This window comes from Aspergillus udagawae (genome assembly GCF_001078395.1).
Source record: "Aspergillus udagawae IFM 46973 DNA, scaffold_9, whole genome shotgun sequence".
In the NCBI taxonomy this organism is placed as follows: Eukaryota; Fungi; Ascomycota; class Eurotiomycetes; order Eurotiales; family Aspergillaceae; genus Aspergillus; species Aspergillus udagawae.
Window position 1 is genome coordinate 1,938,585 of NW_025091272.1, and position 13,876 is coordinate 1,952,460.

Genomic DNA, 13,876 nt, shown 5'->3' on the forward strand with positions numbered 1-13,876 from the left:
GTTGGTAAATATTCTCTAGAGCGGAAGAGCTCAACCCTTCCACTAGTATCAATTTCAATCAGCCCCCAAATGGAGTTCTTCACACGCCTATTGGCCTCCGGCACGTGTCCACCGGTCGGACTGATATGCTTAAAGAGGGCCACAGCACAGGTCGGGCTATCACTAGGCGAATATCCTCAGCGGCGCAAAGGAATAGACATTGCCGGCTTTGTCCTACTTTCACAGTTATTTCTGCCTTAAACTTCAAAGGCAGAAGGGGGCATCGACCTCGAGCGGACAAGACATTGACACACGGGGTAGAATTGTTTTTACAGTCTTCAAGCCCACATATTTTAACTAATGTTGCTGAAGGACGTCATTTACCTTTGAGCGGAGCGTTCAGCAGATGATATGATTGTGATTAGACTGGCTGACCCAATCCACAAGTCCATATCCGACCTACCCGATCCGCACTTTGGGTTGGATGGGGGTTGACCCTGATCTAACCTCCATGGATATGGATGGATGACATCCAACCTATATAGATATAGACAACCCATTATGTGTATGTGAATGTGACCCAGGGCCTCTAAGAACTGATAACCTTATCTAGCCCTAATCTAGGCCTATATAGGGATATATTTTTATATTATAGATAGAGAATGACTATATCTATGTATATATAAGACAAGATATTAAATTTATTAAGAAAAATTAGAATTATGGTGGATTTTATATTTTAGATAATGATGGTTAGGATAGTAGCGGTACGATATATATAACTTCTGCACAACTTTTCATCTTATCCTTAGGGAAAACCACTGTTCCCCTATATAAGGTTATTCACCTTATGTAACAGGTAATATATAATATTTATATAGTGAATTATTATATCATTTAATTAAATATATAGATATCTTAGTGGTGTGGCTAGAATACTAGAAAAATAGGTAGTAATCTGAATACTAGAGGTCACCTGACTAGACAGTAGGGATATATCCATTATCCACAATCCAACCCACATGGATATGAGGGTGGGTTAGATAGCTAGTGGATTAACCCATAATCTGCATGGGTTTGATTGAACCCTTTGCGGATCCATCCAGACCCAATCCACGACCAGTCTAGCTTTATCCATAGTTTTCTCACATCTGGTTCAATGTCGACTTTAGTAAAGGCTGGGTATTTGCCGTTGTTGTTAGGGCTTTGGATTGATCATTTCTAGGGCCTGTAACTAATAGCGGTCCATTGTCCACAAGGTTTCTGCCAGCGGGAACCGGGGTCCAGTTCCTATATGCGTGCTGCGTGTTGCTGCTTGGACCACTACTGCGTGGGTTGGGTGGTCCCCTGGTAGCATCGCACTATGTATTCGTATTTGTACCAAGTTCTTAGCTTTTCTCTTTGAAAGAAAATGTGGATTGGAGAATGATTTAAACCATTTAGATTCCACTAAACGCGGGTATGGGGCCGGGTTTGACGCCCTGGCCGTGGCCACGGAACTCCTAGTTCGATGAGAAGGTGGCTGAACTTCACGGGGACGTATCAGGGAAGTAGGAAGAATTGACGGCGAGGGAGCGTTAGTTTCGGCCTCCCTGTAGAAACTGGTCATTCCGTCAGAGTTCAGAGAGGAGCCCGAGATTTCGTTGAGCTGAGAGTGAATGATGGGAGCTGTGCTAAATGCAGGTCCTAGCCATTGAGAGTTAACGCTCTGGTGCTCATAAATTGTTCGAGATTACAAAACGGCCCGAGTCGCTGCATCAAAGACGTCCTGGGCCCTAAGTTTAGGCTGCGTAAAGTTTATTGGCTGGCTACATTGGTAGTAATGCTACATGTCTGCGTCTCTGGTTGTGACCGTTCCTTCCCATTTCTGAAAACCGGTAAAGTGAACTCAAGGCTCCGAATGTACGGAGTTTGGCCAGAAGAAAACAACGAGATCGCTGCGGGCTCCAAAGCGGCCACTAACTCTCTCCCAAGAAGCTCGCCATGCCGGCAGCTGACGACACTAACATCTAGATCAATTCCAGGTGGCTTGACTGGCTCGAGTTGCAGCGCCATTTTGAAAATCTCCAAACGTGGGCGCTTTCGATAGAAATCCAGGACAGTAGGACAGACTGTTCTCATCCTCAGATGGAAGACACGTGTGTTTGGGAAATTGCGTCGGATGATATCACACCCGTGGGTGTCGGAAATCATGGAGTGACCTAATAACTCTCTATTTTCCCGCGGCGCTCCCGGCATATCAATCTGAACATAATCCAGAGGATATACTGCAAGACTCGCAAGAATGGTCTCGAAAGTCTCTGGCGAGATGATAGTCCATGATTTTGGTTCGAGGTAGTTTCCCAAGAAGAAGGATTCTAGGTTGTCGTACAGCGGTAGCATGGCAGCAAGCCACCTTATAGCCTTGTTAAGCTCGCTCTTGAAGATCGCGTTGTGTCTTTGCGAGATCGGAAGAGAGTCTGTCGACCGCCGTTCAGACGTTGGTGCGCTGGTGTCGAGGAGCCTCAGGCGTATATGTCTTGTATACATGCGCGTCATGTCCAGGAAATTGTTGGAGAGCTTAGAAAATTGGAGAAGCATGTTGACAGAAAGTTCGAGGGATTCAAGTCGCCGTTTCATGAGAAGAAAATGCCAACGTTTGCATACCAGTAATCCCGACAAGGAAGTGTCGATATATCCGACGATGATATCGAGAAGCTCAAATGGAAGTGGTCTCCGGATGGAGCCCCGTTGAAGGGGAACGATTGTGTCGCCCATGTCAGAGGCAGACACCACCACTTAATTCATCCTACGCCGCAGGAAGCCCAATCTATCCCTTTAATACTGCACTTGCCATGTCCGCATTATTTTTGGTGGTGGAATGCTGTTTAAGGCAATCTACTTTCAGAAATACCTCTCTGAGTGGGTCCCACCCAGACATCCAGCCCGATTTTTCGCTGATCCATAACCCACTCTATCTCCGGATATGCGGAAATACATCACCGAAGACATGTCCGGTAGAATATAGCAAACTTCCGCCCGAGTAAGACTATATGCAGCCGATCACCTCCATGGCTTACTGCTTTTTTATCCGACCAGGAACAGCTCAGTGCTTGAGTGGGCCCGCTTCGGACGGCAATTATGATCGTCGAAAGAAAATGGAGAGGGCCAAGTCACCCATTCTCATGGTGGTGTTGTTGGGATCCTTAAGCTGTAGCACAAGTGACGGCCGATTGTGATAGCTTTCCGGTGCAGAGGCTCACATGTGCTAATGCATAGAGCTTCCATTTCTGCATCCATTGTCATATCCCCGAGGGGCAACAGATCTCCGAACGCGACGATCTGATACTCCTACAGACGGCCTAGAGTTTGGCCGTGTCACGTGCAACGGAGTGGAGTGCCGAGTCCGCAAGACCGAATAATTCACCACTATCGGGGGTACCTCGGCACTATCAAGTCCTATTATACTGGCAATGCAAGAATTTCCAAGAGAATCTGGGTCTCTTTGCTGTAGTCGAATTGACAATGCCTCTTCAGCAGGCGAGCTGCAAGGCCTGCAACGCATGCCGTGCAAGGAAGGTGAAATGCGACGGTTCTCGACCTCGGTGTGAAACGTGTGTCAGCCGGCGGTCCAACTGTGTGTATCCCCTAGATGGTCGATATCGCCGGGCAGGGTCGCCTTCTTTTACTCGCCAACAGCAAAGCCCATTACCCAGAAGCCCGCATCGCCGTTCAGGGCGACCGGAATCCCTACTCCCGCACGCAGAGCCACGTCCGCATGGCGTCACTTCTTGGGAAAACTCTCTTCACAACCGACTACCACCTCTGCCCACTACAGACGACGGCCCTTCTCAGGCCCCAGTATTACAGGGAGATGCTGCGGGAACATATCAAAGTCACCCCCGGCTTCTCCGTCCTTTCTATGACGCCCTTGTTTCCCGGGCGGCCTCACCCTCACCTCGAAAGAGGAGACCCCCAAACGGGATAGATGTCGAGATCAGTCGATCTCGACTAATTGCTAACAGTGCCTTGCTCCGGCAACGGGAATCACTTGTTTTGCACTCCCAACCTTTCAGCTGCGGCGCTGATCTGGATGAAGTGGACCCGGGTTTGGCAACTCATCTGCTCGAATTGTACTGGAATACTGTCCATTTAACGTGGCAACTGACTTATCGACCCGCTATTATGGATAGCCTGATTAACGGCGGTCCTTACCTAAATAAACTTCTGCTGAATGCCATTTACCTCTCGGCCTCGGTTAATAGCGACAGAAGCGAAGTGAGAGGCAGGCCTGCCGACGGGTCTTCCCCGGGGTGGCGATTTTATGCCAGGTTCTGTCAGTTATTAGCAGACGAAATGGATCATCCGAGCGTGCCGACAGCCACTGCGCTGCTACTATGTGGTGCTTCTCTGGTATGTCTTGGGAAACCGAGAACTGGTCGAATCCTATGCGACGTTGCCACTAGGATGGTACGCTGTCTGGGCTGCCATCATGCGACAGCGGGTGCGTTTTTTAGTCAGGTTGCAGGCACGGCACCCCTTCTCGCCGACGTAGACGCTGAAGTGCGAAAGCACTTATACCTGGGAACATATTGCATTGATGTCTTTATGTCGCTTTATCTGGGACACAAACCAACCATCGACGGGCTGGACCAGATATTCGCGGATTCGGTCTTAGATACATATGAGGAGTTAGAGAGCTGGACTCCTTACACTGATCCGACAACGGCTGGGCAACAAGTTCCTGATCACTACGAATCACACCCGACCTACGCTATCTCAACGTTTCGCGCTCTAGTCGACTTACTCAAAGTCTGCCACAGCATTATCTTGACGTTGTATGGCGACCAGAAGGAACTAACCTTCGCATCAACCCAGCAAGCAGTAAATGACTTTGACAGCCAGCTTGGTCGTTGGTATGAGACCCTACCTTCGTTTATTCGTGACAGCGCCGTATCCCAGACCATCCCGCCTCCGCATCTTGTTGATCTCCTGTAAGTGGCTAGCTATCTCAAGATTGATATATTCCCTCAAGGCAGTCGTCTTATTGCCGCTTTCCAGGTTACTTTTTCACGCGTTGAAGATTATCATTCGAAGGCCTCTATTGGAGCAGACGCATCTCTCGCAGCAACTGGGAATTCTGCGCAAGTTGTCCATCAAGGGCGAATGCCGGCACGAGTCCACGGTGATAACGGACCTTATTGGGACGTATAAATCAGCATTTAGTCTCCGACGGGCAAGTGTGATAACGTCATTTGCGACGTACTTAGGGCTTGCAACCCTCCTCGAAGAATGCCGTCTTAGCGCCGTCTCTGTTTCCTCCCATGCAGAGCTTCTTTGGACAGCATTTCACAGGATGGCAGATGGCCCGAATCCCAGCCTCCAAAAAGTCATTGCACAGATATCAAGCCAGGAGACCAATCTGCGTGGACTTTCTGCGGTAGAGGGCAACCAAACGGCGTCGACAGGTGCCATTGCCACGTCAAGCACCTCTACAAATCACAGAGGTGAGGCTAGTTTAACCGGAGGAGATGACGCGGCTAGTTCTGATCGCCATTCTACGGCGCTTGATGTTGCTGGCATCTCTCCAGTGGTTCAGGGTTCTCTAATTCCCACAAGTGACGGGGGATCCTACCAAGAACCCACCTCAACAGCCATCCACAACCCCAGTATCTATGTCAGTCGTCTGTTGGATCTCTTTTCCCCTGTTGGAGCGACTAGTTTCTCGCAACGTTGGGTTCATGACGCTACAGAGCTATCTCGAAATCATCCGCTACTGGAGACTGCTTTGGGTGCCGTCAGCATGCTGCTTATTGGCAAGCTCGACGGCGATGTGGACACAGAGCAGTCGGGGGAGCTTGCTTATATAACGGTTTTGCGAGGTGTGAACGAAGTCATAAATAACGAGGGCGAGGACTCTGTCTCCCTTGAGCTTTTGTATACCCTTGTGTTACTAGCTACGGCAGAGGCAAGCTATTGTGGAACGAAAGGGTGATTGACCGCGTGCTAACTTAGTCCGTTCTAGTTGTTTCGGAAGAAGAGTGAAAGCTCTGCCAGTTATCACTGGATAGCTGCGCTCACGCTGTTTGAGCGCAGAGGGCCCTTTCGTCATACATCAGGCATGGAACATGTGTTGTACTCCGAACTACGCCCACTGTGTGTAAGTCGAGCGCGTTACACCAGTTCCATTCGATTTTTACTAATATCAATTGTAAGGTCACGTGGGCATTGACCGTTAGAGCATCGACGTTTCTTTCGAAATCGGAATGGAAAGTGATCCCATGGATGGGAGGTGGCCAAAAAAATGTTTTGCATCATCTGTTGGATGTGTTAGTGGATATTCCGTCCTTCCTCGAACAGGTGGACACGATGAACTCCATGGATGGACACCAAGCTGCACAGAAGGAAACTCAGCGAGAGCTACTGACAGTGTGGGCATTGTCTCTCCGGGACGCGCTGCATCAGTGGAAGAGAACGTACGTCGATACCTATCAGGACGGGGAGCCGTATGAAGTACCACAGGCATCTGGGTTCCCTCTGTTTCAGCACTGGAGCGATGAGGGAGACGCGCTCTCTACCCCAACTGCATGGATGTTTCCAGATCCACTTCTTGCCACCAGCATTTGCATGTACAATGCTGCTCATCTGATCCTTATGGGGGCAGGAAATCTTAGTTCATCTGAAGAGCCAGAGCGGTACTGCTACGCCTGGGACATTTGTCGCAGTGTTCAGTACTACGTCCAACACGTCCCTTGGTCATTCCTGCTGCAGATCGAGTTTCCTCTACGTGTCGCGTATGAATCCTTGCCGGAAGCCTCCGTGGAGAGAACGTTTATCCGAGAAGTTTGCAGTCTAATTTGCAAGAACAGCAAGTTGGAGATTTTCTCTAGCGTAACGGAAGGGCAGCACTCTGAATCCGTTGTGCCTTGTAGGGGGTTGCAAGGGACACCTGAGGAGTAGGAGTAATGCATCTGCCTACGGGAGGCCTCATTCTTCAGTTCAAAGGCCTCCCGGCTGGGTACCAACCTGCAGCAACGCACATAACTGGCGTTTGTGCAGGCCAGTTCTAAGGTTAGTTTGGACAAGATACACACTCTCTGCCAGCAAGAATCGGTGGGCACCTGAGGGACATGAACAAGCAGTGAACTTATATTACTTAGCCTCTAAACGTCCTCCGTGTCGGCCAGAAGCGTCTTGGCAAACGCGGCTGGATAGCGCTCGCCACGGATAGTGGCTTGCTCTACCGTCCCGCGAATATTCTTTATCTCATCCTGGGATAACCTAACATGGATTGCACCAGTATACTGATGAAAATTTTTTATATATGTCGTGCCTGGAATCGGAATGATACCGTTACCCTGCGCGAGCAACCATGCTGGGATCAGCTGGCTCCCACTGCAGCCTTGTTGACGTGCGATGTCATGGAGACTGTCCACGAGCTTTAGGTTGTTCGCGAAGTTCTCGGGAGAATACCGAGACGCCGCGCCAGTTTTCGGAAGTCCCCTTCCTCAAAGTTACTAGGGCCTTTATACTTTGCGGTAAGCATGCCACGGCCAAGAGGAGAATACACAACAACTGCAACGCATGGTCCAGAAGCTTGAACCGTTCGTCATCTGGGTGTGGCTTGTCGCAGAAAGCGCTCATTCCCATAAGTCCCAGCCCCATTACAGTCACGCGGGGTCTTCCAATACCCGGTGATCGTTGCGGGAGTGACATGGCAGAAAGAAACGCGAGAGAAATATGTCAATATCGTGCTGAATAGCTGAATGATGGCTAGATGACGGAAGAAAGGGCTGATGGCGGATTGGTACATGCTGCCCAACCCATCCTCCGTATGTAGATTTAACATCACAGTCATGCCGCAGCGGGGATTCACGTGGATAATAACATATCAGTACTCCAGGGCTACATGAAACATGTGGTGCCAGTGCACGTATCGTGGGTAACCACCTACAGACGGGATAGACGGTCAGTCGTAAGATGCCCGGTCCACACCAGGGCACGGTGCTGCGGGATCCCATGAGCATCTCCGAGACTGAATGACGTCACATCTCCGAGGTTCTATATTTCCGACTTAGAGATGGGCAGTCAAAGTTGGTCCCGTTTTGGTCGTGGAACCGCCAATATTAAACTGCTATTAAACTGCCCCTAAGGATGCTTCACGTCTTTGGAACTCCTGAGAGTTTTACTCTACCCTTTATGGTATCTTATCGGACCAACGATCTGCAACATGGGTCAGCAATGGAGCAATATCTTCCCACCTCCACCGACGCTGACGGAAAAGAATCTCCCGGATCAAAGTGGTAAAGTAGGTACTCCCTCAGATGGCATTACCTTTGGCCTATCGGAGCTAAATGGCTAGGTCTTTATCGTGACGGGTGCTTCGGGTGGAATAGGGAAGCAACTCGCCGCGATCCTCTATCAACACAATGCAAAAGTGTACATTGCTGCGCGATCTCAAGCGAAGGCACAGGACGCAATTGCAGAGATTCAGCACGCAAATCCGAACTCCACCGGGGGATTAGTATACCTCCACTTGGATCTAGGAGACCTGTCTTCAATTCGCATTTCCGTCGATGAATTTCTCCGGAAGGAGTCACGCCTTGATGTCTTGTGGAACAACGCTGGGGTAATGGTTCCGCCCGCTGGTTCGAAGACTGTTCAAGGGTATGAGCTGCAGCTTGGGACGAATAATTTAGGGCACTTCCTTTTCACGCACCTCCTCTATCCGATTCTGAAGCGAACGGCCGACTCATCGGCGCCGGGTTCTGTCCGAGTTGTATGGGTATCTTCTAGCGTCGCCGAAATGGCTCCAACGCCGGCCATAGTCTTCTCAAATATGGACTACCAGCGAGAAGAAGGCGCATGGAGGAAATATGCGAGAAGTAAAGCTGGGAGTGTGCTGCACGCCAGCGAGTTCGCTCGGAGGGCGAAAGGGGACGGGATCATCAGTCTAGTACGGTCATTCAGCGCCTCGTTCCTGTTCGGCTCCTGGCTAACACACGTACAGAGCCTGAACCCTGGAAATTTTGTCACAAATTTGCAGCAATCGATGCCACGATGGCAAGTTGCCTTGTTTGTTCGTTCGATCTGGAATTTGATCCGTACGGGCCGCTGCTGACACTTCATACAGAAGCTGATCGCCCATGATCCGAAGTATGGCGCGTATACAGAACTTTTTGCTGGACTTCAGCCAGATATTACGCAAGACAAATCCGGAAGCTGGGGTAGGTGTTTCATGCAGAGTTTTGTTGGTCTGTGTGATTCTGACCTTGATCGCACAGTTGCTCCGTTCGGCCGGTTTGTGCCAATTCGCGAAGATCTGCTAGATCCCTCTCTTGGGAAAAAATACTGGGATTGGACAGAGGAACAAGTAAGGAAATACGTGTGAGGTTTGATCAGGCTTATAACAAATGGGGGAGGACGGTCTTGGGGGCTATAACTGCCCGGTACTATTGATCTAGAGTCGTGAACCCACGAAAGCGACGTGAGGTGTTATACCATCCATCATCGGCAGCAGATCTGGATCTAATTTATCGCGGAACTAGCAGACTAATTAGTATACAGTTAGATTGAAGAGTACTGAGGCGCTCCGTTATTTCCATAGGGTAGTATACTTTGTCAAATGGGAAGACATTGTTCCGTTGTCTAGATATTTGCTAGCCCGTAAAAATGGTGTCGAGAGAACTTGTTTATTTTCCTAACCGCAGTCTGGTCCCGGAAGGCAGGACTATGGCCGACGCGGTCCAACCATGAAAATGATCCCATGTCAGATTGAGATCTTCACAGATCCTCCTTCGCACTCCTCGATCCCGCTAAAATGCCACCACCATTACCGAGGCTATCTTGAACAACATTATGATTCAAAAGATATAAGCTTCTAAAGGTGAGAACTACTAGTAGTCCTCCCTTCCAACATTTGACCAATCTGGGGATGGACTTTGCTAAACATCTCCATGACGGCTTTCTTCAGCGGAGCTGGCACACTGTCCAAAGTCTCGGCCACATTCGCTATCCACTGCCTCTTCTCGGTCTCATTAAAGACTCTGTTCCACAGCTCACGAGGCTGAACATAGTCCTCATCATCAACCTGAATCTCATTCTGGCCGAGGGTAGCATTGTGTTGGATGCGCTCGCTGTGTCGCACATCGGAAACCACCGGGCTCGGCACGCCCCCGCTCAAGGTACTACGCACATAGTTTGGGTCACCGCCGTAGTTCTTGGTCACGGTGCCCATACCATCACGCTCGAACGGCGCGTAGACAGGGCATATGGCCCGATTGGGAGGGAGCTGGGTGTAATTTACCCCCAGGCGGTATCGTTGAGCGTCCGGATAGGCAAACATGCGTGCCTGCAGCACTATGCCAGCCAATGTACTTAGTTACATGTCAAAAGCTCCCAGGGATTCAGTATGTGACTCACTCGGATCGGGGGTCATTGCAATGCCAGGGACCATGTTGGAAGGCGAAAATGCCGCTTGTTCGACCTCTGCAAAGTAGTTCTCTGGCTGCAGTCTCCGATGTCAGTATCTGCTCGTCGCTTCCCATGAGTGGCGGTCATCATACATTCTTGTTCAGAGTCATTTGACCGACTTCAATCAACGGGAACTCCGCGTGGGGCCAGACTTTGGTGATGTCGAACAGAGCGCGGCCATAAGTCTCGGCCTGCTCAGGCTCCATGACCTGCACGTAGAGTTTCCATGCGGGGAATTGTCCCCGAGCGATGGCATCCCATAGGTCCTGGTTGTGGAAGTCCGGATTGGCCCCAGCCATCAACGTGGCTTCTTTCCCAGAAAAATTGGTGATACTCTGTGTCGGCCGGAAGTGGAATTTGCAATACCGAAAACTCCCATCCGCTGCCACCATCTTGAAGGTATGCACACCAAAACCCGTCACTCGACGGATGGAATCCGGGATGCCGCGAGAGCCAAACAGGTGCATCAAAGCATGGACACTCTCTGGTTGGTTGACATGAAAGTCCCAAAACTGTAAGAAGAGATGAGCGCCACTGGCAGAGCAGTAAGAGTACCAACAAACACTCACCATTGTCCAATCCGGCCGATTAGTGGCGGGATGTCTTTTGTGACTGCGATTGAGGGAAGGAAATCTCACTGGGTCCCGCACGAAGAACACCGGCTGGACAGGGATTAGAAAGCCCAAGCCAGCAGAACTCAAGGATACAGACTCACAATATGATTTCCTACAATGTCGTGATTACCCTGCTCGGTGAAGAACTTGACGGAAAAGCCTCGCACGTCCCGGACGGTGTCGGCGCTGCCCTTTTCACCACCAGTCGTGCTCAGACGGAAAAGCACCGGCGTTTTTTTGCCCACGCCATTGAGGAACTTGGCCGCTGTGAGAGAAGATATATCCTTGGTGACCTCAAATTCACCCCAAGCACCTGCAGCCTTAGCATGCACTACCCTGCTCAATGTTAGCTCAAGTGGAGGATCACGGGTGGAATGGCTCCTGACCTTTCGGGGATACGCTCACGGTTAAAATGCGCGAGCGTCTCGAGGAGGAGTGTATCGCCCAAGGTGGTAAGGCCACCGCTGCCGAACGTGGGCAGTGTAGTACTGACAGATGGATCTGCAATTGGCTGGCCTTGCGGGCTATTAGTTGGTGAACGTTACGGGGAGATTATAAGTTTCGCACCTTCTGCCAAAGTAAAAATAGGCTTCGACATGGCGACTAACTTGTGCTGGCGTGCCCGGTTCTGATGGTGTGAATGTCAGATTAATGCTCCCTCTCCAAGCGTGGAGGGAGGTCCCTTATATATTCATATTCCAAGAAACATCCTGGAATCCGGCACTATCTCCTAGAAATCGGGCAATGACGACCTGAGTTCGTATACGACAGATTCCGGTATATCGCCTCTTCACATGAGGGGAGCCGTGAGGGGGAGTAGACAGACACAATAATGGAGCGATGTGCCTCCTCACAGAATCATCTGTATACGCGACACAGCAGCCACTGCCTGCAAGGCTGCAACATGACGAAGTGGATCTCTGTCCTGAGATGACATGTGGATTATGACGAAAAGTCAATTCGATCGATAAGAGCGTATGGAAGTGGATGAAAAACAGCCTTGCGGCTCGGTTGTTTGGGCCCGAATTCCATGCATGCACTTCAGCCGTAAGTAGTGCTAGGTGGATCCGCCAGCCATTCGGCATGGGCCGAGTGCACACCGAGTCTTCGCCGGCCCAAGTTATTAGTCATGGGCCGAGTGGACACCGAGTCTTTGCCGGCCTCCGCATCCCCTGACGCTAAGAAACACACACATATCAGAGTGATCAGTTGTATTATTATTGCTGACATGTTCATGTAAGAGCACACTCATGTGCAGGTAAAAGTGAGTAATATTGTGATAATCCTGAGTATGGCTTATGTGGTTATGTGTTACATACTCTAGTCACTAGTATATTCATAGATTACGATGGATCACACAGTTATGCATGCTGAAGTAAGTTACATTATAATTAACGTAATCAACCACCGAGCGACGAATACCCCCAAGCGACGAATTTCTCCCTGGGTCAACCACTTCCTTTCTTTAATGCGTTCTTTTATCATCACCACTATTAAAAATGCCTTTATCTCAAGAAAATCGGATACAAATGGCAATTGCAGCCATTAAGAATAAAAAAATTAAGTCAGTACTAAGCGCTGCAGAGACCTTTAGCGTGCCTGAGCCTACCCTTCGCGCTCGCCTCAATGGAAGAAAACCACGCTCAGAAACACGTGCCAATGGCCATAAATTAACAGCTCTAGAAGAAGAAGTTCTTACCAAGCATCTACTAGATGCAGATAAACAGGGCTTTTCAATTCAACCAGAGTTCCTACATGGAATGGCGCAGATATTACTCCATAAGCGTACACAGGATCCTACCGCAACCATTGGTGTCAACTGGGCATATAAGTTTATTAAACGCCATCCAGCCCTTCGCACACGATATAACCAGAGGATTACATACCAGCGTGCAAAGCAGGAGGATCCAAGGGTTATAAAACAGTGGTTTACAACTGTGCATGAGGCTATTCAAGAATACGGCATCCATGAGGATGACATCTGGAACTTTAATAAGACTGGCTTTGCAATGGGACTCTGTACAACTTCTAAGGTTATCACTGCAGTGGATCGCAGTGAGAGACCCCATACTATCATTCAGGGTAACCGCGAATGGGTTACAATAATTGAATGTGTGAACTCAAAGGGGGTTTCTATACCACCAGTGGTTATCTTAAAGGGGAAAGAGCAACAGGCTACCTGGTATCAAGAATCAGCAGTTCCTCAAAGCTGGTTAATTGCAATGAGTGATAATGGCTGGATAACTAATATAATAGGCCTTCGCTGGCTTAAAGAGGTGTTTGAGCCATACTCAAGGCAGCATTCAACTGGTGCAAAGAGATTACTTATTCTTGATGGCCATTCTAGTCATCAAACTGCAGAATTTGATGCATTCTGCAAGGAGAATGCAATCATCTGCCTTTGCATGCCACCACATACTTCTCACCTTCTGCAACCATTGGATGTTGGTGTTTTTGGTCCACTAAAGCGCGCATATAGGAAGTTAGTTGAAGGAATAATGGTTGCTGGCAATAACCATATTGATAAGGAAGACTTCCTACACCTATACCCATCTGCGCGTGAGAGGGTCTTCATCCAGAAGAATATACACAGTGGCTTTACAGGTGCTGGTCTTAAACCACTTAATGAAGACCGGGTGCTTGAAAAGATTACTTTTCAACTTCGTACACCAACACCACCAATTCTTGAAGGCTCTATATCATCTGCTTTTCAGACTCCTCAGAATCCTCGGCAACTAGATAAAAAGGTCCGCAGCCTACAGAGAAGTCTTCAGAAAAGAAAGCTTTCTAGCAGTCCAGTATCCCATATCCAACATCTTGAAAAGGCTGCA

The 13,876-nt window shown here is 49.3% G+C and overlaps 5 protein-coding genes across 5 annotated transcripts; 3 read left to right on the top strand and 2 right to left on the bottom strand.

Moving 5' to 3' along the window:
- Positions 1 to 1,776: 1,776 nt before the first annotated feature.
- On the bottom strand, positions 1,777 to 2,559 carry Aud_010933 (uncharacterized protein; the record flags this gene model as incomplete). The annotated part of the gene is made up of 1 exon (XM_043295764.1): positions 1,777 to 2,559. One exon carries the CDS (start codon positions 2,557 to 2,559, stop codon positions 1,777 to 1,779), a length of 783 nt encoding a protein of 260 aa, XP_043151699.1.
- A 1,051-nt stretch (positions 2,560 to 3,610) lies between these two features.
- Positions 3,611 to 3,946, top strand: Aud_010934 (uncharacterized protein; the record flags this gene model as incomplete). The annotated part of the gene is made up of 1 exon (XM_043295765.1): positions 3,611 to 3,946. One exon carries the CDS (start codon positions 3,611 to 3,613, stop codon positions 3,944 to 3,946), a length of 336 nt encoding a protein of 111 aa, XP_043151700.1.
- A 479-nt stretch (positions 3,947 to 4,425) lies between these two features.
- Aud_010935 (fungal specific transcription factor domain-containing protein) lies at positions 4,426 to 6,918 on the top strand (the record flags this gene model as incomplete). The annotated part of the gene is made up of 4 exons (XM_043295766.1): positions 4,426 to 4,952; positions 5,020 to 5,905; positions 5,984 to 6,118; positions 6,175 to 6,918. The coding sequence occupies 4 exons, from the start codon at positions 4,426 to 4,428 to the stop codon at positions 6,916 to 6,918; spliced, it is 2,292 nt and encodes a 763-aa protein (XP_043151701.1).
- A 1,270-nt stretch (positions 6,919 to 8,188) lies between these two features.
- On the top strand, positions 8,189 to 9,349 carry Aud_010936 (uncharacterized protein; the record flags this gene model as incomplete). The annotated part of the gene is made up of 5 exons (XM_043295767.1): positions 8,189 to 8,266; positions 8,321 to 8,914; positions 8,969 to 9,037; positions 9,092 to 9,185; positions 9,243 to 9,349. The coding sequence occupies 5 exons, from the start codon at positions 8,189 to 8,191 to the stop codon at positions 9,347 to 9,349; spliced, it is 942 nt and encodes a 313-aa protein (XP_043151702.1).
- Positions 9,350 to 9,838: 489 nt separating this feature from the next.
- On the bottom strand, positions 9,839 to 11,643 carry Aud_010937 (catalase; the record flags this gene model as incomplete). The annotated part of the gene is made up of 7 exons (XM_043295768.1): positions 9,839 to 10,317; positions 10,381 to 10,465; positions 10,524 to 10,943; positions 11,001 to 11,093; positions 11,147 to 11,381; positions 11,432 to 11,561; positions 11,613 to 11,643. 7 exons carry the CDS (start codon positions 11,641 to 11,643, stop codon positions 9,839 to 9,841), a joined length of 1,473 nt encoding a protein of 490 aa, XP_043151703.1.
- Between the last annotated feature and the right edge of the window lie 2,233 nt (positions 11,644 to 13,876).